Here is a 16,049-nt window from a genome sequence, read left to right as displayed (position 1 = left end):
GTGAGTCCGCGAGGCTGTTCGAGAGCTGACAGTATGCGTCGGAGATGCGCAGCTACAGCGCAAAAACATTATATTCTACCCTATAAATAGCAGTGGTGTCACAATCATAGAGAGGGACAAAATTAAATACTGGGTATAAGTAGAGGGCAAAGACAGATAGTGCGAAAATAAAACAGTGAGAAATAAGCAGTACATTTTGCTTTTATGCATATTTGCCCGAGCAGGATGATTGGCATTTTTTTTGGGTGGTCACAAATGTTTGGGGTTAGGTTCTGTACTGAAGTGACTCAGGATAGAGTGAAGATTTGCATCAGTGAGATGACTACTGTGCTTTTGTTTACCTTTATAAAAGGAAAAAGTTGCTCAAACAGATATGTACATCCAAAACATTCAGAGCGTTTAAGCAACCATGGTTTAATTTGGGGGATGAAGCATAGAAATCATCAAGAAATTTGAGGATGGATTTAAATTGCAATTAATATCATCAGTCTACTACAATGGCTCAGGACCACAGGTTGCATAAACAGTTTTGCATTTAAGTGCCTATTGCAGCATACCTTAACAATGATGGGCATGTAATGAATGGACATTCTGTGCCACAGAGACAAGAATAGGTTTGCCTTTTGAGTCTGGTTCTTCTCAAGGTTTCTTCTTCATGCCATCTCAGAGAGTTTTTCTTTGCCACAGTCACTATTGGCTCACTCATTAAAGATAAACTTACAATTATAAGGAACAAACTTACAGGCACTAAACTTTACACTTTTTTTATACAACTTTATCTCTGTAAAGCTACTTTGTCCTCTGTTAAAATGAATTAAACTGAAAGTTATAATAGAACTATGATATTACCTCACGAGTCGGTAGTGGCCCAGAGGCCTTGAGTTGGACATGTCTGTCATAGAGGATGAGACTTTTCAGTCTGGTTCCCCTCAATGTTTCTTCCTTATGCCATCTCAGGGAGTTTTTCTTGCCACTGTTTCCAATGGCTTGTTTATTAGGGTTAAACTAATAAAGGAATAAAATTTCAAATATAAAATGTATATTTTATTAACTCGGTATGTTTTGAATTCTGTATAATTAAGATTTCCTAATCTTAAGAAGCCCTGTCCAATCACTGACAATGCCCAGTTTGCCAAAGATGTTTTGAAAGAACTCAAGAGACTTGCAAAAAGCCCTGACTTAAACTAAAACCTTTTCTGTCTCAAAATAAGGTTAAAGCATCAGAACATTCTTACAATGAAAGATTTACACAATCATAGAGGTCAGGGTCAAAAGCGAACTCTGAAAAGCTGATCGTGCATGATTTTAAATGTCTCAAGGACAGGACAACTTGCCTCCTTTAATTGGCTTATGCTAATTTGGCTTGCTCCTCTCACTCTATCAATAGATGTCTTTCCATCACTTAATATCCATTCACACGATTTAAAATTAGCGAAGCTGGTGAGACTGCACCAGATCAGGCTGCCCACTTATTACTGATATGTAGGTTCTGCCTTTTAATCTCTCAAAGCTCCTCGTCTCAAACAGTCCTCTGAATAGCTTGGTACACACTAAATTTATTAAGCAGACTAATGGGCAGCTGCCTAAGCGACAGAATGAAGTACACCCTCTGCTCTGAACACCTTTGTTATTCATGGCACTGGCTGGAGTAGAATCTTGGTCAGATGTTGATTAATTCTCTTCAATAGCTGCCAACTTCATTGGAGGTTTATAACATTGCCATTGTTCTGACACATTTCTGTAGGGCAATCAGAACTCCATGTCATCTAAGAAAAATGTTTATGTTTATATTGTGTAGCTTTTAGCAACATTTATTTAAGATTTATGTACATAAGAAGTCTCCAGTGTTTTTTTTTACGTCATTTTACGTCAAATCATTCTATGCAATGTGAAAAACATTTTCACTGTTTTTTTTCCTCTTCCTCCAGAAAAAGGGGCCTAATAGGTTGAGGATGTTTAATTGGTGCTGTAAAATAAGTAACAACAGGAACTAACTTGTTTCATGGACAGTCCACAACATTTGTAACGCTAAACAGATAAAAAAGCATGACAGGTATTTATGAATACATTGGCAAATGAAAAAAGATTTGTGGAATCTTTACTCAGTCACATTCAGTAACTTCTATATCTTGGTGAGGGATCCAGAGTCTATTTAGGGAACATTGAATGTGAAGAAAGAATACATCCTGAATAGGATACCAATTCATTTCAGGTCACCATGTGCAACATTTCACATCTAGGAGCAATTTATCTATCCACTTACTGGCATGTTTTTGGAAGTGAGAGGAAACAAAAGAACAGGGATGAGGGCTTGCTAATATGTAGTATACATGAGGAAGAAAGTATTAGGGATCTGTCTTTTCCAGTCATAGGTGGTTCTTCTCCAATCTGTTGTAACAAAGCCAAAGGCACATATTTGTATAAAATGTGATTAGATGCAGTAGCATTAAAAATTCCCTTCATCTTAACTAAGAGACCCAACCATGTTCCAGCATGGCAATGCCCTTGTGCACAAAGCCGTGGAAATATGATTTTAATGGTTTGAAGTAGAACATCTTGAGTGGCTTGCTATAATAGAGCTCTGATCTCAACCCTATTAAACCCATTTGGGATAAATCTAAATGCTGACTGCACCACAGACCTCCTCAATCTTCAAAATCTAGTGGAACATCTTCCCAGAAGAATGGAGAATATTATAACAGCATGTGGGGATTAGATATGGAATAGAACGTTCAAAGAGCACAAATAAATGTTCCTTCAGGGTGGAAGCATTAACTTCACATCAGACTACATTACAGAATTCTGCAAGGCAAATCACATGCTTATATTAACAGGTTACAGTAACAGTTTATTAGGAAGGACTTGTATGGTGGACCACTATGTTATTTACAAAGAAAAGCTCTGTGTTACTAAAGATACAGAATGAAAGAATGAGGAGATTCGTGACAAAACACCTTTTAATTTATACTAGTTATCAAAAACTTTATATCATAAACATTAACCTGATGAAAAGAAAATAATTCTTTACTTCATTTTTAGGGGTTCAAGCATGAAATGCTGAAACTCTATTGTTATTGTAGAGATTTTTATTGGTATTATTCCGCCCTAAAACTGATTGCGCAAAATAAACTGTAAGGCCTAGAGAGTTAAAACTTGTCCAGATGGTAAAGCTCAATTTGGTGAGAGATTGACAAAGTATCAACCCAGTTGGCCAATGGGGGGTTACAACACTCAAAACTTTAAGATGCTTGGAATCCAAAACAAAAAAAAGCCTATTGACGTATTTGCTCAACGAAGTTCGCTTTTTCTGTAAAATTTAGTTATGTTAAAAACATTATTTTGCGGACTAGTCATAGGTTTTTCGTGCCATTGGACCAAAACCAGTGTAGCAAAGTTCAAAGGCTCACCAAAACGTTCAAAGTAGGTGTAGCTACTTTGACAAATATGGCAATCATTCATGAAAGGAATAAGATATCTCAATATGCTCAATGTGCTCAATATGTGAGATCAATATTTGGTAAAAGAATAAAAAAAATGTATAGCTTTGCCACTTGGTGGCGTTAAACAAGAAAAAATGGAAAAAACTGCTATAACTATGAAACCGTTTGGTTGATTGACCTGAACGTGGCATATAGAGTCTCTGTCCAATCTGCCATAAGGGTCTATGAAGGCATTTCTGTATCTCGAAAAACATGGCCACCATCAAGCAATAACTTTTGGGCACCTGTTAGGCAAGGTTAACAAAGGCTGATCAATACAAAACTCGGTAGGCATGTTCTGTTAAGTCTGTAAGAATTTTTAACGACGTCGGCCACTAGGGGTGATATCGGGTTTTCAAGTGTATAAATGAGTGTATATTGCACGATTTTTCAAACATTCACTAAATTATTCTTAATTATGTTAAAAACCTACTTGTGCGAACTACTTCTAGGTTTTTCATCTGATCAGAACCAACTACTTTGAGAACTCAGTGCTTGTCAATAATTATTTAAAAAAGAATTGTACTCACTACTCAATCAAAGGGTCGCCAAAATGTTTCAGGTAGGCGGGTCACTTTAACAAAAATGCCTAAAACTCATAAATGGATTGAGATATCTTTACCATACTTGGTGGAAGTGTCTATGAGCTCAATCCTTGGTCCAATAAAAAAGAAATGCTTTGCCACTTAGTGGCGTGAAACAGAAGAAAAAATTACACGACTGTAACTACAAAACTTTCATCCAATTGACTTGATACTTGGCACACAGCGACTCTGTCTGATGTGCCATAAGATTTCATGAGGACAATTGCATATCTCAAAAAGCATGGCCGCCATCTGCCAAGTACATGTAAGCACGTGTTAGCAGTTACCAGAGGCATATTACAACGAAACTCAGTGGGCATGTTCCTAATGTCTTTCCTAATGACCTTCAGTACCTCATTTGCTTGAACCCGGTAACCACGGCTACATTTTAAATTGTTAAAATATTGCTGTGTTATAAAATTTTATTATAAAATTTTGTTTTCTCCATATAGGTTCAACTCCATCACTGCATCACTCCACCCTATTGTAGATCACTTTTTAATAACACGGTGTGTCCTGGTGTTTCATTTCTTCATTTTTAAGCATAAAATGTTTGGAAACATACAGTGGCTGTCTCACTGACTGAAAATAAAATCATATGAAACATGTTTCATAAACGTCAAACCTTTTTATTTGTAATGATACAAAAAACAAGGCTTTCAACTTCTGCGTAGGTATGTGTAAAGTAAACGCAATGTGTTTTTCACATTGCTTAAATGTAAAGAACGGTTCTTTATTTACAGGAAGCTGTAACTCAATGTTGTATTGTACTCATCACAGAATCGTTAAACATGAGCAAAACACAATCGAGCATTTTAGCTTGAAAGTGATGAAAATCCTAAGCTCAAAGTGATGCTGCTATTGTCGACAAAACAGAATAAACTGTTGAGCATGAGACAGCACTAAGGCTTTCAGGGCTTTCACATTAAATTATTAGACACATGGGATTGTAAAACACACACACACACACACACACACACACACACACACACACACACACACACACACACACACACACACAATTATTGGGACACCTGATTACATTTTTCCTTATCCATAACTACAAGATCCAAACCTACTCCAACATGGCAATCCAGTGTGCACAAAGCCCATTTCATGATGATATAGTTTACATGGGTTGGACTGGAAGATCTTGAGGGGCCTGTTATAGAGCTCTGACCTCAACCCTTTTGAACACCTTTGAGATAAACTGGAACACTGACTGCACCCCAGGCCTCCTCACCTACATCAGTACCCGCCTTTACTAACATTCTTGTGGCTGAATGAACACAAATCTCCATAAGCATACCCTTAAATCTAGTGGAAAATCTTCCCAGAAGAATGAGGGTTATTATAACAGGTAATGAGTATAAAATGTGGATGTTCAGGAAGCACAAATGAATCAGGTGTCCACAATCTTTTGTAATTTTTTGTATATATATATATATATATATATATATATATATATATATATATATATATATATATATATATATATACACACACACACACACACACATATATATATATATATACACACACACACACACACACACTCAGACACACGCACTGTGATGTCAATAATGAGTCATTCTGAGAGGAGAATAAGTGTTGCATATTGCTTAAAACTTTGACTTGTGCAAAGAACAATTTCAAACACTGACAAATGTTTGTTTAAAAGAAAAAGAAAAAAAAAAAAAACCCTCTCTAAAATAAGACAAAGCCCACAAAATCAGTCTGTGAACTACACAGATGTATTGAGACATTGACACAAAGCACGTCATAAGAATAAATAGGACACACTGGTAAATAAAGTGTTTAAATAAATCCAAATATTACACTAAATTATTATTTATCTTGCTAAATGTTCGATTCCACCAGCTTTCTCCCACTCATTAAATATATTTTAGACTATTGCAACAGTAGAGCTTCTCCCTGCGGTAGATCTCTAAACCCCCTGAGCAAACACAGCAAAAACAATTCAAAACTTGAAAAACTCCAGAAAAACAAAAAACAACCTATAAGGAGAAATACAAAGTGTAGCTCAACACATCACAACCAAAACGAGAAAAGAGATTGTGATTACTTTGGTATCCAAGTGTTCTGATAAAGGGGAATTAAACCACCACAAGTACAAACCATTTTCATCTTAGTGGATGTTAATGAATTGAAAGTAAATAGTGTCACATGTACACATTCCTAAACAAATGCGAGTGGCAGAAAACAAATGCAAGTTCTGATATGTTCATATCATTCTCTGGAGAAAAACAAAAACAAACAAAAAAAAACCTCCTGCATTTTGTGAAGCGCCAGCTAATACTGACCACACTATATTTTCTATTTTTGCATTGTACTACAGTTGTGATGTAAACTATTTGGTGCACTGTAATATGAGGTGATCATGGCACAAATCAAAGCTACAAATGGGACATGTGACCTGACATACAGAGCACAAATCATTACTTTGTCATTCGAAACAATTTCTTTTTGAATTTGCAACAGGATGGTACGATAAATGGATCCAATTTGCAAAAGCCGAGAGGTTTCAATAAACACGAGTGGAAATGAAATATTTGGTGAAATATTGACATACAAGAATTTGATAGGGGATGAGAAACCGAATATTTTCCAAATAGGAGGGGATGAAAAATGTATATATATATTTTACAAAACCAGGTTAGTGTTTTAGTCAGACAGCAGCTGTTTCAACATAGTGTACTGGAGCCGGCTTCTCATGTGTATCTTATATGAATAATCTGAAATAATAGAAGAAACTCAGCATCAAATGAGGGATGTAGAGTGTAGGTTAAATCAATCAGTTTAAAAAAAAAAATGAGTGCAGGTTTTCTTGTAACAAGAGAGCAGAACAACAATAGTTCTGTAGGAAGATCTGCTGCTTTCTTCCTTTGCTTACTGGATTTTTCTCTACATGAGTGATGCATTGCAGAACTCGCTCAAAGAAACAAAGGAGGAAACATCCTGAAAGAGCACCAGAATTATTATAAGCTAAAAGCTACGTGGCATTCACAAATGCATACGTTCACCATTAAAAGAAAGGGAAAAAAAAGGTTTAAAAAGGTATTTAATACCCCACGTGTCTTTAGTTTCAGGGTTAAAAGGTCTTTCTAGATACAGAAGGTGAACCCTCAATCGCCTCACCTCGGCAACAAGGAAACGTACGCATTACGACTTGTTTTCTGACTGTAGTACTTACACAGACCTGAAATTATATGCTGTGTTGTTTCTGATGGCGCAACACCCAGATGCACTGGGATTGTACAGTGTTTATGAAGCTGTCAAATAACGGATCTCAAACAGAATGAATTTTGTTCTTGCTTGTGTCATGTTCCAGCAGAACACAGTATCCGGTATCTTGAGTTTCAGAAACTGCACACTAAATTTGAAATAACGCTGTGGTGTGTTAGTTATTACACCATGGAAACATGTTTTTAGATCAACTGTATGGAGAGACTAATACCAAGACGTTGAACATTTTCCTGAAGTGTAAACTTTTTTGCTCTGGATGCTATATAAAATAAAATATGTACTTAATAGAATTAAAAACGGTACATAAAATGAGAAAAAAAAATTGTAATCTAGCATTTATCTTAAGAATAACTTAGAATTAAGTTACTGTTTACATTTGTTGTTTACATGTGTTCTGTCAGTTTTATATATTACATATATAATATTCAAAACTGCAAATTCCCATCTCCTTATTATTGTTACATTCATTGCTCACTGTAACACAACATAAACCATACCAGCCACACGCACACACGCAGCACACACACGCAGCACACACACACACACACTTCCCTTATTAGTGAATAAGCCTGTCCTGTTTGCAGAAGCTCCAGAGATAAAGTGTGTTTTATGTGCGGTTGAGTGTCTGGAAGATTCTAGATATCTGAAGCATGACAGGGCCGGTTTCTGGGTCATTCATCCACTGTGTGCTGTTCAGAGGATTCTCCAGCATGTCTTCGAACGCTGCAGACCAAAAACGCAATGTGACACAGGGTTAAAAAAAAGGCTGCACAACAACCAACTGTTAAACATCAGCAAAACATCTGGCAAGGAAGTAATAGATTCTGAAAGACTGTTTCAGAACAGCGTTTCATCAGAATCACAGGCACTTGATCAAAAGTGTCAATTTAGAAGGCACTGAAAAGGCATGATAGTAAAACCGAGTCAATACTGTAGTAAAAGAAAAATATATTTCTGCCACAGGCAGCACTAACTAACTTTGGGCCTTGTTTAATCATTTTTAATTCACAATTATAGCTGGGTTAAATCGTACTTGCCGATAACCGATTAATCAAACAATAGTTTACTAAATGGATATTGGATAAAAGCAAACAAAAAACAAATAACGTAAAATAATACTGAATTTTTTTATTACAAATATAAAAAAAAACCCACAGTACTAAATCATGTGCCAAATGAAAAAATACGAATATATGAAAAAAGAATTTTAAATATCATTAATAAAATATAATTAATAAATAGCGCTCTCTGAGCAGCAGTCTCCTGTGTAAAAACAAACAGCACGTGGCGTCTAGAGGCCACTTTTATAATGGAAGCTTCTCAGCCACTTCAGCAACGGACGCAAGCTGAAAAAACTATCGATATGGATTTTTGACGATAGCCGATCGGTCCCTAAATCAACCTACGGGGCTGTTTCACCTGTCAAGGGGTGGAATTAATTAGACAGCAAGGACAGTTCACTCTCAAATTTAATGTGTTAAAAGCCATAAAAATGGGCAAGTGTAAGTACTTGACTTAGACAAGGTTGACTGGGGGATATTCTGAAGACTGGCTTCAAATTCTGCAGGTCTTTTAGTATGTATTGGGTTAATAAATAAGGTTAATATATAAATAAATAAATAAATAACCGCTGGCGAATCCACCACTTAGGGTACTAATACCCCACAAGGCCTGCTGGAGAATCTCTGACCCAATTGTCCAGCAATCACAATTTGACACTTCATCACTCAGATCATTAAACTTGCACATTTTTACTGCTTCCAACACATTAACTTTAAGAACTGACTGTTCACTTGCAGCATAATAAATTCCACCCATGTCACCATCATAGTTAAGTTTTTGTTGTCGGTTGCCTGTTGTTCTTATCCTAGTTAAGTTCCATCATGTAATGTGGTGAGGGTGGCAGAGTGATGTTGGAGAGTGTGGAATTTATTTATATGGAAAAAAAAAATAAAAATGTAAAATATTATATATATATATATATATATATATATATATATATATATATATATATATATATATATATATATATATATATATATATATATAATAAAAAATAAAATAATGCCAAAGCTTTTGTTCATTTCACGTGCTCTGCTGTAAAGAAGTTGTTTATTTACACACAACTACAGTAAATTATCAATAAATAATTTATTACAATTAATACTTAATTAAAACTTTAAAAAGAAAAAATAATTTCATTAAAAGACATGTAGACGGACTAACCCAGCAGTGTTTTCGGGTTTGTGAGGCCGAGCTGGACCACAGGATTCTCCAGTATGGCTTGAAACAGAGGGCTGTTAATGTCGATGCCCTTATCGAGCTCCTCCGGTGAAGGCTTTCTGTCACCAAGCAACCATTCACACTACATAACAGCAATCAACAGGTAAAAAGAAGAAAATTTATTTTTTATTATTTTAGTAAATACCATATGGACAGGTTTGTGGACGCCTGACTATAAGATTCATATGTGCTTGTTGAACATCCCATTACATGTTTAAACCCCATTTGCCTTTATAATAATCTTCACTCTTCTATATATATATATATATATATATATAAAAAAAAAAAAAAATAAAAAAAAAAAATTTATGTTGGTGAAGTCAGACACTGATGTAGATGAGGAGGCCTGGAGTGCAGTCAGCATGCCAATTCATCCCAAAGTTGTGTGATAGGGTTGAGGTCTATAGCAGGTGTCCAAGATCTTTCGCTCTAACCCATGTAAACTATATCTTCACAAAGCTGGATTTGTGCACAGGGCACGGTCATGCTGAAACAGGTTTGTACAGGTCACCTTGTACATATGACTGGAAAAGTCAGGTGTCCCAATATTTTTGTTCATATACTGTAGTGTATCTAAACCTGTTTCCAGTACTACACAACTAGCACATACACAGGGGTTTATTTATTGTTTTTGCTGCACTCAGTGCAGAATGAATAAACCTAATACACACAGACTTCTTACTGGTCACAAGCCACAGGACTTACCCACCTTATCCGGCATCATTTTTTTTATGCAGTCTTGGGTAATTACCAGGTTTTAATAATTAAATCGCTTTGTAATTTATCTGACACACTTATTTGTGATGTCTTTAGCTCAACTTGTTTCCCATTCAAGATAACACTGCACATGTTGCTATGTAACCTAGGGTATTGTGTTGCTTAAAGAACAAGAGAAATGAAGCTTGCCGTTCAAGAACAGAACAGTCTGTGGAAACAGTTTCCGTGTCAATTCCATGACTATTATGTAATAATAATATAAAAGACAATAAAAAATATATATACCGTAATTTCCGGACTATTAAGCGCACCCATATATTGCATGAATTTTACAAAGATTTTTATTTTGTACATAAATAAGCCTACACTAAAACTAATGAACTTTACACAGGCTTAAACGAAAGACAGTGTCTGTTACACGACTTGTATCTAAACAGTAGCCTACCAAGAAAGTCACTGTTCACTGTCTTCCTCCTTCCTTTCACAACAATTTCTCTCGAGAGTTTTCCTTTTGGCATCGTAGTGCGTTTAAAAATCACCATCGGTGAAGCTTTTCTCCCGATGCCGTGCAGCTCAGAACACAGGTGAAGTGTGTTTTCATGCCCGGTTGTTTTCAGCGTGACGAATGATTTGCATTTCCTGTAGACAGTCCGAGTGAGCAGCAGGTCAAACGTCAGAGGAACATCATCCATATTTATGATGTGGTGCGGTCCGATTCAGTGGGAGCGCATCTGATTTAATATAAAGAGTTTCATTGGTTCACCTGAACCTGTTCGGCAATTTCATTGGTCTAATGTTATGGGGCTCAGTTTTTTGGCTTGAAGTTTGTGAAACCGGGACAAACCCAGAAAAAATCCATAAATTAGCCGCTTCATTGTTTAAGACGCGATTCAAATCGTGGGAAAAAAGTAGCGGCTTATAGTCTGGAAAATACGGTATATATTTAAAAACAAAATATGAATTAGGAAATGGCTAAGATATTGCTGCAAAATTAGTCTTACTTAATATGTATTTATTAAATAGAAATTTAACAATTTTAATCATCTAATTTAAAAAAGATTTACATCCTAATTGGACAAGGACACAGAATTTAAAATGATGGTCATTAAAAAAAAAATTCTCGAGTTTTGTGCAAGTGTGTGTGCTTATGTTTGAAGGACAGCAGCACTTCACTCAAGCCGATATAAAAAAAAAAAATGGCCTCTGTTTTCAGCAAACTCCACCCTTTGTGTGTAAATTACTCAATGGCATCAAATGTAACTATAATTATATTTAACGAGTCTAATTTTAGTAGTAGCTTCACACAATGACTGCTCCTCTTCACAGCTTTGAATACATCCCTCATGTCCTAATCTTTAAATTAATAACTCACAGCAGCATCCTGTTGATTATTATTGACCCGGAGGGCGTCGATCACTTCCTTCTCATCAAACCCCATCTCCATCAATGCAATCACTGCCTGCACATGACACACAAGTAAGCGGTTCAATTATTACTGATTAGTGCCAAATACAAAAAAAAAAAAACAAACAAACAAAAAAAAAACTTAAAAAAAAAAAAAATCTGTATATAGCCAAATATTAGAATAAAATTATATACAGGAAAAAAGCAAAAACTTTCACAGAACTTAAAAACCAACCTCTTGTGAAACACGGCACTAACCCGTGAGTCCGGCCTGAACTCTCGTTTCCTCCGGATCCTTTTGAAGATCTCAGTCAGCTCATCCTGCTTGGCTTCGTCTGAGCTGGACGAGGAGGAAATAGCTGCCTGCAGCCCTGGATTTGAGGGAGACGGACCTACAGATGCAGATGCAGATGCAGCTGCCACAAATGCAGATGCAGTTGCCGCAGATGCAGATGCCGCAGATCCGGCTGCAGCTGCCGCAGATCCGGCTGCTCCTTGAGCTCCCTGAGCTTCCTGGCCTGGCAGGGGCATGTCGACCATGGGGTCGTCCACGTGCTCGATCAACCATTCCATAGCCTGCGTCACAGACATGCTGTGAGGAAAGTGACCGTGATTAGTGCATGTGACCTCACTAAAACAGCTAAGATTGCATTAAATATAAATTGAAGCTGAACATCCCAGCAATGTTTCAGTGTCAAATGGATTTTGATCCAAACAAGTCTGTCGTTTTACTTAAACCGCACATACCAGTCTGATTAGTACTGCTCATACCGAGTAATTGAATTCATCTGAACTAGCAAAAATGTTTAAGGAGACACTGAGTGAGTGTATGCTCACTGGTTGAGGCGCAGTGCCTTGACAGCACGGCTCTCTGGGAAACCCATCTCAGTCAGCTGCTGCAGGGCATTCTCATCCACACGCTCCTCGTCATCCTCGTCCAACATGGCTGAAATAAGGAGACAGAGACAATACAAGAGGTAAGATTTATTGCCAAAAGTTGTGAGGGACAGTGAAAACCTGATAATTGAATTTCTTCACTCACCATTGGCCTTTTTAAAAAGCTCAACAGCATCTGGATTTAAAGCGAGGAGTTTCTGCGCCACCTCAATAAGCGACACCAGAATTTTCCTCAATTCTGTCTGGAACTAGTAAAAAAAAAAAAAGACAGAAATAACAAATGGGTCCAAAAATGTAATGTGTTATTATTTATGTAATCAATACAAATTAACCAGTTAATTTACAAACCAAAACGTTAAATATTTCTTATTGTTTTATCAACTGGCTTTTGTTCCAATTGTTAGCTTTTTTTTGTTGTTGCTGTAAAACAAAAGGATGTGTTTTAGCACTACTTGCTGTCTCACACATCACTCCCTCACTGTTCTCACTCACGTCTCTGATGTTGTGCTGCGTGACGGTGCGGTCCGAGTGGCGTGTGGACAAATTCGCTGTGGCTTTGAGGATAGCGTCTTTATCAGGAGCCTTGCTCTCCTGCTTCTTCTGCCAATGCACAGAGGGGGAAAAAAAAAAAACAAAAGGAGACAGGATGAATAAATCAATTCTGCATATGCAACGTAATATGCAGGTTGGACCCAATCCACAATAAATCATTTTTAGTGGAAATCATAGCAAGCATACTTTCTCTTCTGCAGATACGTCAGTCATTTTTGGATGTACTGGTGGTGCCCTCTTCTTTATCAATAACAAGCAGTCTGAAAAGAAAAACGAACGCTTTAAAAAAATTAAATAGAAATCTGAATCTTCAAGGTAATCTACTGATATATGGGCATCAGTTAATGCATAGAGGAATAAAAGAAATTGTAAAGAATGACACTAATACCTTTATCTTTAAGGTTTTCATCTGCCACTGTTTTGGTTTCATTAAGAATCCTCTCTGTAGCTGCATGAATAAGTTTGTGGTGTGTGATGGTTTTGGGGTCCTCCAGACTCCCATGGGCACACTGTCAAATAAACACTGATATATTATAACACGATTATTTAAAAACAAGCACAGACAGTATTATGCAAAAGCGTGTAGAAAAAAGGCTGCACAGTAAGAATGCTTTCAAGTGTAAAAAAAAAAAATAATAAATAAATAAATGTAGCAGAAGACATGCGTATTTATTTATATCGGAGATTCTCTATGACTCAATAACTCAAAAATAAGTAAACAATCATCCCCAAAGAGATGGGAACACACAATGTAAAAAGATACATGTTCCTAATAAATAAATTAGTATTATACAGATCAAAAACAATTCATCAAGCAAAAAAAAATTTCCATCTGATTTATCACAGTTTGTTTTAAATGATAAAATAATTAATTAATTAATTAATTTAAAAATCTAATAAAAAAATTCTAATATAAGTGTGAATAGTTGACTAAATTAACAACATGGAAAATGAACAGAAAAGAAACTGAAATCAAATCAGTATTTGGTGTGACCAGCCTTTGCCTGCCATCGATTCTTCTACACGTGCACTTGCACAGTTTTTAAAGAAACTCTGCAGGAATGTTGTTGCAAATATCTTGGAGAACTAACCCCAGATCTTTTGTAAATAGATGCTGCCTCAAAACCTTCTATCACCTTATGGAATCGCAGGCATACTTAGTGATTTTGAGACCTTCTGTCATCCAAATCTTTACCTTTGTTAACTGAGTTTGGCTTTTCCTCCCCAAATTTAAGCCTGGTACACTACTGCTTCTGTTTCAGATAGTGTTTCAATCTACATATGAAATGAATGATCATTAGCACCTGCTAAGCATCCCTGGCTTTGTGCAAGTGTACAGCATGATTTGCATTTCTCTTGTTTGTTCGCTTTCCATTTTGCAAAATTGATATAAATACATTAATAACACACTTTCAGCATTTTTTTTGTTTGTTTGGTTTTTTTTTTTACAGCTGCCTAAGGATGTTTGTACTGTACTGTATATTTACCTTTTGTTAAAAAAAGCATGTAGTGTTAAGATATAAAATCCCTGGGCCAAAGAAACCCCAAGATCAGAAGAAAACTGATTAAGAGACATTGGGATTTTTTTTCTTCATCTTTTACTAAAATGTTTAAAAAGCGATTTTACTTGAAATAAATAGAAACCAGTTATTTTGTCATTTTTTTTCCTGGGAAAAACTTGTATGGCGAGCTATTTTACTGCTACATTTTCTTGCATGAAAATGCAAGTACACACAAACATATTGAGTAGAAATGTGCCTAATGTCTTTAAAATGCACACGGATGACATGATTGCAATCTGCACTCTGCATCTGACCATGTACAATTCCTCAAGCTGCAAATATCATTACAGAAACATGCAGGTCTCAGGGGACGAGGATCCTTTTTAGTGTGTGTTAAATCCAAGGCATGTTGTTGTATCCATGCTCAGTTCATATCGATGCTCAGGACTGGTTATTTGGTCAAAAAAAATTATGATAATGAGACTGTGGCTGGATCTACAGGTCACAGGTTCCCAGTACTGATCCTGGAGCAGAACTGGTCCTGCACTTTTGAGTGTTTTTTCCAGCTCGAAGCCAGATGATTATTAGCTAATCAGTTGAATTAGGTGTTTTTTTGGAGGCAGGAAAAACACTCCAATGTGCAGGTTAGGAATCTGTAGGATATATAAGGTCCAGGCTGAGCAATTGGACATTACAGCTTGGTTAATTATAAATAGAACTGTGTCTACTTGCCTGCTAGGGTCTAAAAATACATGGCAATGACACTGGCAGATCTAGGAGGCCTTGCTGAAAGCTTTAGGAGCCAGACATGGATAGGAGCCAGTGAACTAGACTAAACACATGACAGCTACAGACTTCAACTCGCTATACGTACGTGCTTGAGGCATTTCTCCTTTAGTTTCTCTATGGTCGTGTCTTCACTCACTTCCTCCAACCACTCCGTGCCCTCCATGGTGCAGATATGGATCTTCAACACATTCCCAGCGAAGATCTTCTCTTCTTGCACGAACATGGCTGAGAACAGCTCGAACACCACCACTGGCAGCGGCAGCAGCACCAGGAGCAGGAGCGGCAGCTCTCCCAGAATACAGCAGCCGTGCTGTGTAATGTGGCTAGCGCGCTAACTGTGTGTTAGCTAGCTAAGCTACGCTCTCCTTCAGCCGACTACAACCAAACCAGCTCCGGTTGGTTATCGTTATTCCATCTTTTTTTGCAGGCCTCGACAGCGGTCCCCAGACTAATCCCTCAGCGCTACTTTATTAACCACCCCTTCACCCCGAGTCGCTCCACAGCCTGAGCGTCGTTTCCCTTCCACCTGTGATACACAGACACCAACGGCACACGGAAGAGCCTCGTCTGCGCAT

General features: G+C 36.9%; 1 protein-coding gene across 1 annotated transcript; it reads right to left on the bottom strand.

Annotated features, from left to right (window-relative positions):
- Positions 1–7,507: 7,507 nt before the first annotated feature.
- Positions 7,508–16,049, bottom strand: ubac1 (UBA domain containing 1). Its single transcript, XM_046842101.1, has 10 exons — positions 15,560–16,049; positions 13,572–13,692; positions 13,370–13,443; positions 13,124–13,231; positions 12,777–12,879; positions 12,572–12,680; positions 11,993–12,326; positions 11,703–11,789; positions 9,557–9,695; positions 7,508–8,053 (listed from the first exon to the last, which is right to left on the bottom strand). Exons 1-10 carry the CDS (start codon positions 15,695–15,697, stop codon positions 7,938–7,940), a joined length of 1,329 nt encoding a protein of 442 aa, XP_046698057.1. The 5' UTR covers positions 15,698–16,049; the 3' UTR covers positions 7,508–7,937.

Source organism: Silurus meridionalis, chromosome 27, assembly GCF_014805685.1.
Source record: "Silurus meridionalis isolate SWU-2019-XX chromosome 27, ASM1480568v1, whole genome shotgun sequence".
Lineage (NCBI taxonomy): Eukaryota > Metazoa > Chordata > Actinopteri > Siluriformes > Siluridae > Silurus > Silurus meridionalis.
The sequence above is the reverse complement of the archived record's forward strand: the minus strand, read 5'-3'. Positions and strand labels throughout refer to the sequence as shown.